At 43.6% G+C, this 12,795-nt stretch overlaps 1 protein-coding gene across 3 annotated transcripts in view; it reads right to left on the reverse strand.

Annotated features, from left to right (window-relative positions):
* Nucleotides 1-12,795, reverse strand: part of TMEM181 (transmembrane protein 181) — a 123,020-nt gene that overhangs the window by 62,490 nt on the left and 47,735 nt on the right. For all 3 annotated transcript variants that reach the window (XM_073627887.1, XM_073627888.1, XM_073627890.1), the window contains exons 5-7: nucleotides 10,902-11,023; nucleotides 10,588-10,707; nucleotides 8,097-8,177 (exon numbers count right to left, since the gene is read on the reverse strand). In XM_073627887.1, the coding sequence (XP_073483988.1) occupies nucleotides 8,097-8,177; nucleotides 10,588-10,707; nucleotides 10,902-11,023 (323 nt within the window). The remainder of the gene's footprint in view (nucleotides 1-8,096; nucleotides 8,178-10,587; nucleotides 10,708-10,901; nucleotides 11,024-12,795) is intronic.

Here is a 12,795-nt window from a genome sequence, read left to right on the forward strand (position 1 = left end):
CAGGGCTTTCTCTGGCCCCGCGGCTTGCCCCTGGCCCTAGCGCCCTGTTGGTGGCGGAACTGCCTTGACGCTGAGACATTGGAGAAAACAGTCCCTGAGGGACGTCTGGTGCTTTTCTTCATAGGTAGTAGAGAACTCTTCCCTATGGAAATCTTTTGGATATATTTGTCCAAATGATCACTGTCACGGAACGTCCCACACTCCGCTTGAGTGCTTCCGTCATATACCACTTCCTCCCAGTCTGTATACAGATATCAGATATTCCAACCTCTCTGAGCACAAAACAAGGCGACACTTGCTTGTTGCTGACATGAACTGACTTTATTCAGAACCAGAATACAGTCTTATATACAGGAGAAAATATTACTCTAACAATACAAACGTAACCTAATTAACCTAATTAACATGAGCTAATTAACTAATCCTTTATACAGCCTAGGTGACTGAGACATGACCTATTGCCCAGACTGAGTTAATTATCACAGGACATTTCTCACAAGAGCAGCAGCTCCAATAGGAGTTGTCCCGTCTCCTACATTGTATAGAGGACAATGTCATCAGCTCATTCAATTAACATAAACACAGGTAGTTGGAGTTGATGACACCAGCATCTCCTCACAGGATGTGTCCCAACAGTATAATTCAGTCTTATCATTCTAATATGGCATATAAAGGGTTCCCAGAGTCTGTGTGTTTTGGGGGGACATGGAGCTGAATCCAAATTAACACCAACCCCAGGGTCCCCAGGCATACAGCTCACAGAGAGCACCATTCCCCCAAATGCTAGGGCCCATAATCGGTGGTCAAGAGGCTTGCGTTCAGTCCCCTCCAATAGCCTCTGTCCCGGGTGAGTCTGTCACAATCACCAAATAAACGTTCCTCATGAAAAGGGAAACCTGCCAATAACTTTTTACAAGGAAGCTCGGCTGACCAGTTCTTAAGCCACAAGAGTCTGCACATATGTACAGATGAGAGAGCTAAACGAGAAACCTGCTGTACTGAATTCTTTAAAGGGGTTGTAAAGGTAAAAATTTTTTCACCTTAATGCATTCTATGCATTAAGGTGAAAAAACTTCTGACAGAACCGCCGCCCCCAGGCCCCCCGTTTTACTTACCTGACGCCTCGAAAGTCAGCTTCGCGTTCCCGACATCTGTTCCTCCGCTCACCCTGGCCGCTGATTGGCTGCAGTGGATGGATTGAAAGCAGCGCAGCCATTGGCTCGCGCTGCTGTCAATCACATCCGATGACGCGGCGCGCCGGGGGGCGGGGCCGAGTGATACAGCGAGCGGCTATAGCCGCCGGCTGTATCACGGGAGCACGCCCGCAAGCACTCACCACCGTGCGAGGGAGCTCGCATTAAGGTGGTGAATGCTTGCGGGGAGGAGCTGAAACAGCCGCCGAGGGACCCCAGAAGACGAGGTTCGGGGCCACTCTGTGCAGAACGAGCTGCACAGTGAAGGTAAGTATAACATGTTTGTTATTTTTAAAAAAAAAAAAAAACACCTTTACAAACGCTTTAAGGCGTCAATAGCAAAACACAGACACAGACTGGCAGATACCAATTGCTGCAACAGCTGGCTGAACGGCTGAACTGGCCAAAGAAAAAGGAAGCCTTTAATAATGACTCCAATTTCTTGTCAACAGGATCTTTTAAACCCTGTGTGTTATCTACCGGACAAGTTAAGTTCTTGTTTAAAGAAGAGACTGCTGCATCTACTGCTGGCAAGCTCCATTTTTTAATGAACTTTTCATCCATGGAATATAAAAGGGAAAACGTCTTAGGAGGAACAAAAATCCTGTCAGGATGTTCCCAATCAGCATATACCGCCTGTTCCAACAGTCACGCTTCCTGCCATCCTGCGGGATGGAGGCAATCATGCCAGCAATCCTGTGCTCTAACCCGGCTAGAGCCGAAGACAGTTCATCCTTGGTGATAAAGGGTGAAGCAGCAGCGCTGACTGTAGGCACGATACCAGATAGTTGCAGAGGCTCAGATTGCCCGGAAGCCTCTGGTCTCAGGGGATACAACACTAGGGATACGACTAGGCTCATCAGGAACTACTTAAGACATAGGTGTGCCCTTCCCTGTAGGGTTAGTCCCGCTCCTATTTTTTGAAGACATTTACCAGCCACAAAAAGATAGTACTTGGATGTAGTATTAAAACACCTCAGAAGGGAGACCCTTTAATAGGGCTCACCAAGTCCCTATGTAACCATCCTACTAAGCACCTTTAGCCTGCCAAGCAACACTTGGTGACTCACGTGACCTGGGTAAGGAAAAATGAACCGCTGCAAGTGTCTGTTAAGAGCCTGCTCTGTGTCCCACAGCTGCCTTCTGGAAGCACTGCATGCTTGACCTACACAGCTTAAATAAGCTGGGTGTGCGCCGGAACGTTCTGTGCGTGCGTGGTCCCGGCGAATGGGCGTGGCTGTATTCGCATATGACGGGAATCCGTGCGCCCAGATGAAGACTACTGCGCAAGTGCGACAAAGCCACATGCGCCATGGCCGGCAAACTGCTAGGTCCAGTGGCGCATTTGCACGTGCGCCCTGAACACCAAACAACTGCTGAGCACATCGGCACTCTTGTGAACGCACGTTCGCCCTGGTGAACCAAGGCAAAATGGCGTACCGTCGTGTGCCATCATACAGGTAAAAAACATCCAGACACAAGCAAAAAATAGGATTTTTATAACAGCTTACCTGTAAAATCCTTTTCTTGGAGTACATCACGGGACACAGAGCACCATAGTAAACTACTATGTGGTTATGGGCCACCTTCAGGTGATGGACACTGGCACACCCTAAACAGGAAGTTGCCTCCCTATATAACCTCTCCCATACCAGAAGTACCTTAGTTTTTGTAGCAAAGCAAGTGTCCCGTGATGTACTCCCAAGAAAAGGATTTTACAGGCAAGCTTTTATAAAAATCCTATTTTCTTTATCGTACATCATGGGACACAGAGCACCATAGTAATTACTATGTGGGATGTCCCAAAGCAATGCTTTCTGAGGGGAGGGACACACAAATAAAAGCAGGCCGCCATCAGACGTGAGGACCTATACTGCTGCTTGCAGTATACTGCGCGCAAAGGGCGGTATCCCTTTGCCGTCTTACATCCACCTGATAGAATCTAGTGAATGTATGTACCGATGACCAAGTTGCGGCCTTGCAATCTGAGTCATGGAGGCTTGGTGATGCACTGCCCATGCACGCTAACTTGAAAAGGCGGAACCCTTCTTTTCAACCATAAGCCTGAACAACAACCTGACAAATCCATTTTGAAAAAAAGATATGATATCAACGCTGCCTGCCCTTTCCTAGGGCTTTCTGGCAGCACAACAGAGCGTCAGTTTTCTGTATCTGAACCCTTTAGATAGACCTTAACTGCTCTCACTATAAGGAGAGAATGTAATAACTTTCCTTCTGCAGAACAATATTCTGAAAAAAGGAAGGCAGGGAAATACGTTGATTCAGATGAAATTAGATATCTTAGGCAACAAAAAGGTTGGGCGAGGACTCAACACCCCCTTATCGTTATGAATAATTAAGAATGGCTCTTTACAAAAAGGAAACTGCCAAAATCTGAAACTCTTGCGGAGGTTACCGCAACCAAGAACACCAATTCCCTGTCAGAAGGAACAAGGTAAAAAAGGCGCATCGGCTCAAAAGGTTGTCTTTGTAACGCCGACAAAACTAGATTCAAATCCCACGGGCACAAGGGTGACTTAACTGGCAGGTTTGTACGCCTTACCCCTTGTATACAGGCCCGGATTAAAAGAGTGCAAAGCAAGCGGCCTTCGGAAAAAACACTGTCAAGGCCGAGATCCGACCCTTGATAGAACTCAAGGCTAGCTTCATTCCAAATTGTAGGAAGGCAAGAACTCTACCTAGGACATTACTTCCAAGGATGCCATCCTTGGTTTCCAGCAGGAACATGGGCCCACTAGACCCTATAGTAAATGGTCCTAGAGGCCGTCTCTCTTGCATTAAATCAGGGTAACTACCAATGACCCTGAAAACCCCCGATTCCTTTAGAATGTGGGCTTAATAGCCAAACTGCTAAATTCAGTGTTTGCAAGGCAGGATGGAATACTGACCCCTGCGAAAGTAGGTCTGGACGAGAAGGAAGAGTCCATGGATCCCCTACTGACACCCTCCCGATCTCTGCACACTAGGATAGTCTGGGTCATGCCGGATCTGCCAGGATTACCGGCTTGCTTTTTTTTTTTTTTTTTTATAATTCCTTTATTAGCCAAAGAAAGTTACATGTAACAGTCAAAAGAAATAGTATGTACAGTATCTCAAGTAAATAACAGGTAGTAAGGAAGGTAATCAGAGGCCGAGACCAAAAACAATATGCTCAGAGTTGTACAGAGTATGTGGCCATAACAGCGTATACTTATTTGCATAAAGTGGTCAACACGCCACACTAGGGTGTCTAACATACATTTATATCAATGGACAAGGCATATATGCTTCGATGAGTAAAAAATTTAGATAAACTATAATAAAATGTGTAATATACGGTAGAATGAGGTAACTTAACTTGGAATTTTCCATGTAACGTAACGGAGGATAGTACTCCCCTGGGGCCTAAATCAGCCCAGCGATGGGGCAACATGAAAGCAAAATATAAACCAGGATATACAGCATATCTGAAAACGCATATCCCATCACTGGGTTTCCAAATGGTAACTAAAAAGAGGGGGGAGTAGGGTGGGGGGGGACACAGCCAGAGTAGGAGATAGAGGTTGAGGGTAGGAGTCCCAGTGCAGAGGAGGCTGGGTGTGAGGGAATGGAGGGAGAGAAATAAAAAGCATAGGAGGCCTCTCGCCCGGGAAGTAGGACAGGTCCGGGGGGGGGGGGGGGGGGGGGGGGGGGGGGGCTAACTCTTATGTCCCATCTACTGTAAATATGCGTTGGTGTACACAAAGTGGTTCCAGGGTCGCCAGGTCTCTCGGAAGGTCCCTGTCATGCAAGGTGGCAGTGAGATCTTCCATGTCTCTCAATTTGTTCACCTTAGAGTACCACAGAGCTTTCGATAGGGGGGGGGGCTTTCCGATCTCCAACAGAGGGAGATGCATGCTCTAGCCGCATTTAACAATTGGATTGTGAGAGAGGCCTTATATTTCCTGATCTGTCTATTAGAGAGATGGAGCAGGCAGGCCGCCAGGTCCCCTTCTAGGTCAACATCGGTCAGGTGTTTGATCGTACAGGTCAACTCGCGCCAAAAGGGGGCAAATTTGGGACAATCCCAGAAAATATGCAGCATCGTCCCTTCAGCTTCTCTGCAGCGCCAGCAAACGCAGTGAACATGTGGGAAGAAACGGTGCAAAGTGGTTGGCACTCTGTACCATCTGGTCAAGATTTTGTAACCTGTCTCCTGGATCCTTGTGGCAGTAGAGGACTTCTGGGAGAAATGAAGAATCTTCTCTTTCTGAGAATCATAACTGGGCACTGGGGGGGAAATTAATAAGTCAGTGAAAACTGAACCCGCAGGAATACTAACCCATATGCGGGTGAATTCCTTGCCCTTAACAAAAAGTTGTCTAACCTTGTGTTAAACTGGACACCAATAGATCGATGATCGAGATACCCCATTTCTGGCTTATGGCCAGAAAATGTTGGGCTGTAGAGACTATTCTTCAGGGAAGAATTATTGGCGGTTTAAGAAATCCGTCTGTCAATTTTCCACTTCCCGGAACGAAGACTGCAGATAGGCAAGAGACATGCTTCTCTGCTCAAGCCAGAACACGGTTCACCTCCCTCTGGCTGTGTGACTTCTGGTACCCCCTAGGTGATTGATGTAAGCCACTGCTGTGGCATTTTCAGATTGTATTCTGACAGGACAATCCTGCAACCTAAATGTTCAGGTCATTAGAGTCAGACGTGCCACCCGAATGTCTAGGATGTTGATGGACAAGGTTTTCACTACCTTCCAGGTAACGGATATGAAGGATCTTCCCTTCTATAATTCTTTTGTTACCAACCACCAACTGAGACTGTGGGGTTCCTCTGGGGCCAGATACCTTGGATAATGTAAGACTTGGGTCTTCTTGTTCCAAGTAGACAGAATACTGTTTGCAACAGTCTTGCTGAGCATAGGGAACTGCTTCGAAAGAAGCCACCATTTTCCCTAGCAATTCTAGCAAAGGTGAATGGAAGGACTCTTCCTTGCCTTGACCACATGGACCAGCTCTCTTATAGCGCCGATTTTGTCTGGGGCCAAGAGACTCTCCTTTTGGGCTGAGTCCCCCGTACTCTAGCCTTGTTACTGGATGTAAGGATGACTTCTTCTAGGTTGAGAACCCAACCCAGGTGTTCCAGATACTTGACCATGTTGGACACAATCTGGTCTAGCCGGGCTACAAACTGATCTATCAGCAGCAGGTCGCCCAGGTATGCCATTACTGCTATACCTTGGGCCCTTAGTCTTGCTAGAAGCGGGCCCAGGACTTTGAAAACACCCAGGGTGTGGTGGCTAACCCGAAGGGCCAGGCCACAACTGGAAGAGGTGCTGTTCCACTGCGAATCGCAAAACTTCTGATGAACAGGTAAAAATTGGCACATGCAGATACGCATCTTTGATACCTATTGACGCTAGAAATTCTCCTCCCTGCAGGATGGATACGACTGACCGGACTGATACCATGCAAAGAGAGCGAATGTTTAGGAACTGATTTAGATCTTTGAGATCTAGAATAGGTCTGACATCTCCATTTGGTTTCGGTACCATGAAGAGATAACCACATACCCTGCTCTTCTGAGGGAGTCTTTATGAATACACCCTGTGACATCAATCGGTTTTAGCGCCAGAAATAAAGATCCTCTTTTCACTGGGTCTTTGGGGGGCGTCTGAACTTAGAAAGTGAACCGGAGTAAATTTCTGAAACTCTTGTTAGTACCTTGCAGACACTGGTAAAAAACTGAAGTGCTTCCTATGTGGAAGAGGTTATATAGGGGATCTCTTCCTGTCTAAAGACCTTTGGTCTACCAGCGTCCATTCACCTGGAGATGAGAGTATAACCCAGCAGGCAATGAATATTTGCCTGTGTCCCATGATGTATGAAAAATAAATATGTTCCCCAAGTTCCTATTGCTCTCACAGGGAAAGCAGTTTCCCACAGTCTCTGAGCTCCCTGGAAGAATTGGGAGAGCCCAGGATCCACCTTGGGTGTCGCTGGTGAGGGGGAGACACCTTGACCTTTCTGATCCACTGCTCTGTCGACTTGACTTGCACTGTCATCTCTATGAGCCTCCATTGATAAATGTCTGCAGGCAGCTACAAATGACTTGGTTTGTGGATGAGTGCGGATGTGAATATCTCAGATTTCTACACCCATCTAAAGGGCTACTATTGAAAACAGAATTTTTTAGAGTGGAATTTAGTGAGGACAAACATAAATGTGCCAACTAGTTAACATTGCTCATCATGTATGATCTCAGATTTCATTATGGTTCCATGTCATCTCAGTCCCAATAAAAATATCACAGATCCCACTTGTACCAACAATAGCAAAACGCACATTGGTCGGGTTGTTACTATTCTATGCCCGGAAAAACATTGACATACAATGGAAGAAGCCCACCCCCCCCTTCTTTGACACAATGGAAAAGTCTGGTTAATAATAACCTTCCTTTATATAAAGACACATACTTCAACAGAGGGTGCCCGATGAAGTACGATAGAGTCTGGCGGACATGGTTAGATGAAGCGGAAACAGCTTGTTGAGTCTCTAAAATAACATGATTGTGGTTGAGAATAATAAAAGTGTTGAGGGGTTCTATCCTTTTTGTTACGATTGGGAGGGGGGACTTGACGTATCAAGGGACATCTAAAAAGATACAAGAAGCAAGCCATGGGTTTAGCTTAATATATGTAAAATACAAATTACAGTATTCCACCATGTAATAGATATGATACCTTGTATAGGCACCATAGTTTATGAGTTGTATATGTATTGTTTGTCTCGAAAAATGCAATAAAAATAATTATAAAAAAAAAAAAATATATCACAGATCCATCCGCCTGTCATCCCAAGCCATGTTCGTTCTTACTTTTAGATGCAAGCAATAGCTTTATCTACTCACCGTCACCATGAATGTGAGCACCACAAACACAAAACGAAACCAGATCTCCACTTGTGAAAAGGTAGGGTTGTAGGTTTTCCACTGGAAAAGATATATACAAATCAGAAAACAATTCAACTCCTATCTATGCAAACAAAACATTGATGCCATTAAGGCCCCTTTCACACGAGGCGGACTCTGCTTCCACGGAGTCCGCCTCGGTCCGCCGGCTCAGCGGGAGATCTCTCCGTTGATTTCCGCTGAGCCGGCGGATGACAGGTCCCTCTCTGCTCACTGAGCGGGGAGGGGCTTGTCAGGCGCCGCTGCCGCCTATGGAGGGATCGGATGAAAACGGACAGCATGTCCATTTTCATCAGATCTCACCCGATCCGATAGCGACGGACCTGGACGTAGGGCCATCCGTCTGCTTTTAGCGGATCGGACCGGGTCGGATGTCAGCGGACATGTCTCCGCTGACATCCGTCGCTCCATAGGCTAACATGGAGCGCCCGTTCAGGTCCCCTGTCAAAACTGACAGGCGGACCTGAACGGTCCGATCGTGTGAAAGGGGCCTTAAGAAGAAATTTTTTCAAGCAGTTCGTTATTGGGTGCAAACATTTAACTTCCTGCGTCCAGCATGCAATACTGAAGAGCAAGATACATTAGCTGAAGTTCTGCCTCCTGTCAGTACCCTGAGGCTACTGAAACATCTTACTACGTTTAGGTGTGAGAACTAAAAAAACATATATAGGAAAGGCACCAATTGTTTGGCATTTTTTTTCTCCTCATTTTAACAGGAATACAACCCACAAGCCTGAACAAAGCAAGTACCCTCGTTACTTCGTAGTAGTACTACTAGGTATACAACAAGGATAAATGGGTACCTTTAGACATAGGTACCCACAATGCAATTCCTAAATGTCAGCAAATTATGCCCCTTGGTAAAGTTTCCTTTTGAAATCATCTGGGCGATCAGAGCTCATGCCCGGAATATATTCAATTACCATGGTAAATATTGTCAAAGACCCCAAAATAGCTTTACTTAATTAACCCGGGTTTGTCAGATGGGAACTTGCTCTCCTTAGTTGGACACTTACTTATAACTTATAAAAAAAGGTTGTTTTTTCCAGCGTTACATCAAATCTTTACCTATAATTTGATGGCTGTCACCTTGCTACTCCTAAAGATTGTTGTCAACATTACTTATTTGTTGGTATTCTACTCTGCCTGCGGAGCAGACTCAAATGTATTCTTGTCATTTGATAAGTCATGCTGGGCCAATTTTTAAGTCTCGTTTTCCTATGTATCCATTTTTGTAAAAATGTTGCAATACTATTGAAACAGAAGTTACCTGGGCATCTTAGACGGCCATCACCTGGTGGGATCTCCTGGGGATATTCCCAAGGATATTCCCAAACACATGCAATTGGAAGAGGTGCTTGGGCAAACCCAAAATACAGAAAAGGGATGATAACTCTCAATTGCCCAGGAAGACTCCTCTACTCACTACAAACAGGAGATTTGTGTGGTTTAAGCTGTCAAAGGATAACCAAAAACACACAGGGCAGCACTAAACATTTGTCATTTTCTGATTTCATCATTTAATTATGCTACTTTTTAACTTACACATGTGTATGACTTTAGTTAACTACATCTTTAAAGGTTTAGAAGTATGCCTCTAGTATGATAATATTATATAAAGAGGAGAACCATCATCCTTAAACAGTTAATTAAAAAGGGAAGCCTGGGGCTGCCCCAAACATGTCCCTGGCCCAAAATGGAAGATGGACTATTCCGGTACACAAAGATTTCACAATAATTAGTATAAAAAATATTTGATAAATACAAAAACCCATTTAAAAAAAAAATATATATATATCACAGTACATATTTCAAGAGATGAAAATAAAATCAAATAGTTACAGCCGTGCATTATTACTGATCATTTCAAAAGGTGGCAATAGATTGTCCCCAGTGGTTGATGGGGACGTAGGATATAGTGGATCTTGACATACAATCCTCTACATGTTTTGTTCTCAAGACCGCTTCCTCAGGAGTCAATTAGCTGAGTAGCCAACAATTGGGAAAGAAGTAGAGGATTGTATGTCAAGATCCATTATATCCAGCATCCCCATCAACCACTGGGGACAATTTCCACCTTTGAAATAATCAGTAATAATGCACAGCTGTCTCTATTTGATTTTATTTTCATCTCTTGAAATATGTACTGTGATTTTTAAAAAGGTTTTTGTATCAATAAATTGTTATTTTTTTATACTGATTATTGTGAAATCCTTGGGTACCGAGATAGTCCATCTTCCTTTTTGTGCCATGGGCATGTCTGGGGCAGCCCCAGGCTTTCCTTTCTAATTACAGTACCTCTTAAAAAAGGATTTTTTTTTATAAATAATATTTTAGCACACAAGCATTTCTATGCAAAATAGGATGGCAGTACAATAGGAAGCTGGAATGATAGACCATTGTCAAGACTTGGGCAATATGACATACTTACCGTAAATGTAACGGCTGTAATAGTGTATCTCAACTGATTTAAATTTTCAAACCGGACAGAAAGTTTGTAGCGTGTATAGTTCAGGTAGCCTAGATGTACCACTATAATTTCGTCACATTTCTGTAACAGAGAAAAGAAAAAAAAAATATTACTTCTGTGTTTTGAGTAACTATGAATTGCTGTCCAAGATGATCAGTATAACAACTAAACTTTCCTCAAGCATGAAACGTTGCTGTGTATGATGACGGCTTCATTTACATTAATAGAATAATTAAAATAAAACAAAAAAGCACCTTATTTTCTAATACTTATACCTGTGCACAGCTAATTATCCTGTTATGGCTGTGTTCTTTCTTGTCAACATAAGACACAGTTGCATCTTCAGCCATACCCTGAATGTTCACAAGTATCGTTAAGTTGCTTTGGATGCTGGAGTCTGCATTAAAAAAAACGGATATTCAGATAAAACAGCATTGTAAGGGCAAACAGACACATACACAACATGCACATTAAAAAAAAAAAAAAAAAAAAAAAAAAAAAACAAACACACACCTGGAGATTTGGGAAAATCATGGAATTTTATTTCTTCAGCAACTAAAAACATCCCATTCAACAAGGTTGTAATAAACTGATCATAATTTATAATATATGGACAGAATCATAAAATTATTTTCACACAACTGTTCCATTTATCAAAATGAAACAGGTGTCAAAATATTCTCCATTTGCAGGAATTACAGCTTTGCAGACCTTTGGAATTCTAGTTGCCAGTTTGATGGTATTCATGTTTGCGATCTGGCTATTGCGCTGGTCGGTCCATTAAAGCCAATAATCTGACAAATATTGTTATACTAACCAAAATAGGTTTTTAGTAACTTCAAATACTTTGGATTATCATCCAGATGCAAAATATTGCTTACACTTACAGAATTCAGGGAGGTACTGTAAAAAAAGTGCTGTGATCTCATTAAAAATAACGTAAACATGGTCTAAAATCACCAAAGGTACAAATGGAGAAAAAAGGCATTTAAAGAATGCTGATCATCTCTTTTAAGCAATGTTCATTGCAACAGAGCCTGATTGGCTAATAGTGGTGGCCCTACATCAATCATAAGATTACAGAAGGATGATTTCAAGTCAAGCTCAGGTGCTTTCAACTAGCTAAAAAATACATCTTCATATTTTTCTTGACTACATAACTACTTTAATTGTCGTGCCAAATATTATAGGGGCTGCACTGTGACAGGAATGTCTGGATTAGAATTGCAACTAATGTTTTTTTTTGGAAACCAATACGGTTTATGCTTATCCATTGTAAGACTGAAATTATCCATTTGCCTACAGTTCAGCTTAAAAGGGAGGTGAGGTTAGGGAATGTGGGCGCACATTTAATTTTGTAACACATAATTGTCACAGGGTGCTTAAACTTTTACAAGTGCCATATTTGATCCAATACACTAAATTCAAAAATAAATAGTAGCTGTACACAAAGAATTGGCAAACACATCTAACTAAAAGGCAACACTTTTTTTATGGACAGAGTGCAGAGGGATTCGAAAACCTGACAGTTTTTTTTTCTTTTGTCTGTGCCCGTCAGAGAGATTCACCTGCTTTATTTGTACGGTTTACCATTATCTCCAAGAGCAAAAGTTAACAAAAATTGACAGTTACTTACCGGTAACTGTTTTTCTAGGATATCTTCCAGGACGGCACACCTGAGAGATGAGAGGCTCCTCCCTACAGGAAACACAATCAATCGACAGCTGTTTTAAGTCCCCACCCTTCCCCTTGATCCTCAGTTTGTAGAGAAGTAACTCCTGAACCCGGTTCACAAGGGAAATCATTCCTCATAGGTACTCACCTTCTAGTATCTACCATTTTCCCTCCTCCAACGGGCGGGAAGTAGGCCTGCCTTCCTGGAAGATATCCTAGAAAAACAGTTACCGGTAAGTAACTGTCAATTTTCTCTTAGTCATCTTCCAGGACGGCACACCTGAGAGGATAATCAAGTACCACAGGCCTATCTTAGGGTGGGACCACTGCAAGACCCTCTTGGCGGACCTTGGTTCTGCAGTGAGTTTTACCTCCACTCCATATGCTTGATGATGAAGGTATTATAGCTGGATCAGCGGCTGGTCTGCAGGTCTACTCCACCGATGTCCCTGCCTTCTCCGCTTCGGATGCAGGACCTAGGTGGAGTGGGCTCTT

This window comes from Aquarana catesbeiana, linkage group LG04, assembly GCF_042186555.1.
Source record: "Aquarana catesbeiana isolate 2022-GZ linkage group LG04, ASM4218655v1, whole genome shotgun sequence".
Taxonomy (NCBI): Eukaryota; Metazoa; Chordata; class Amphibia; order Anura; family Ranidae; genus Aquarana; species Aquarana catesbeiana.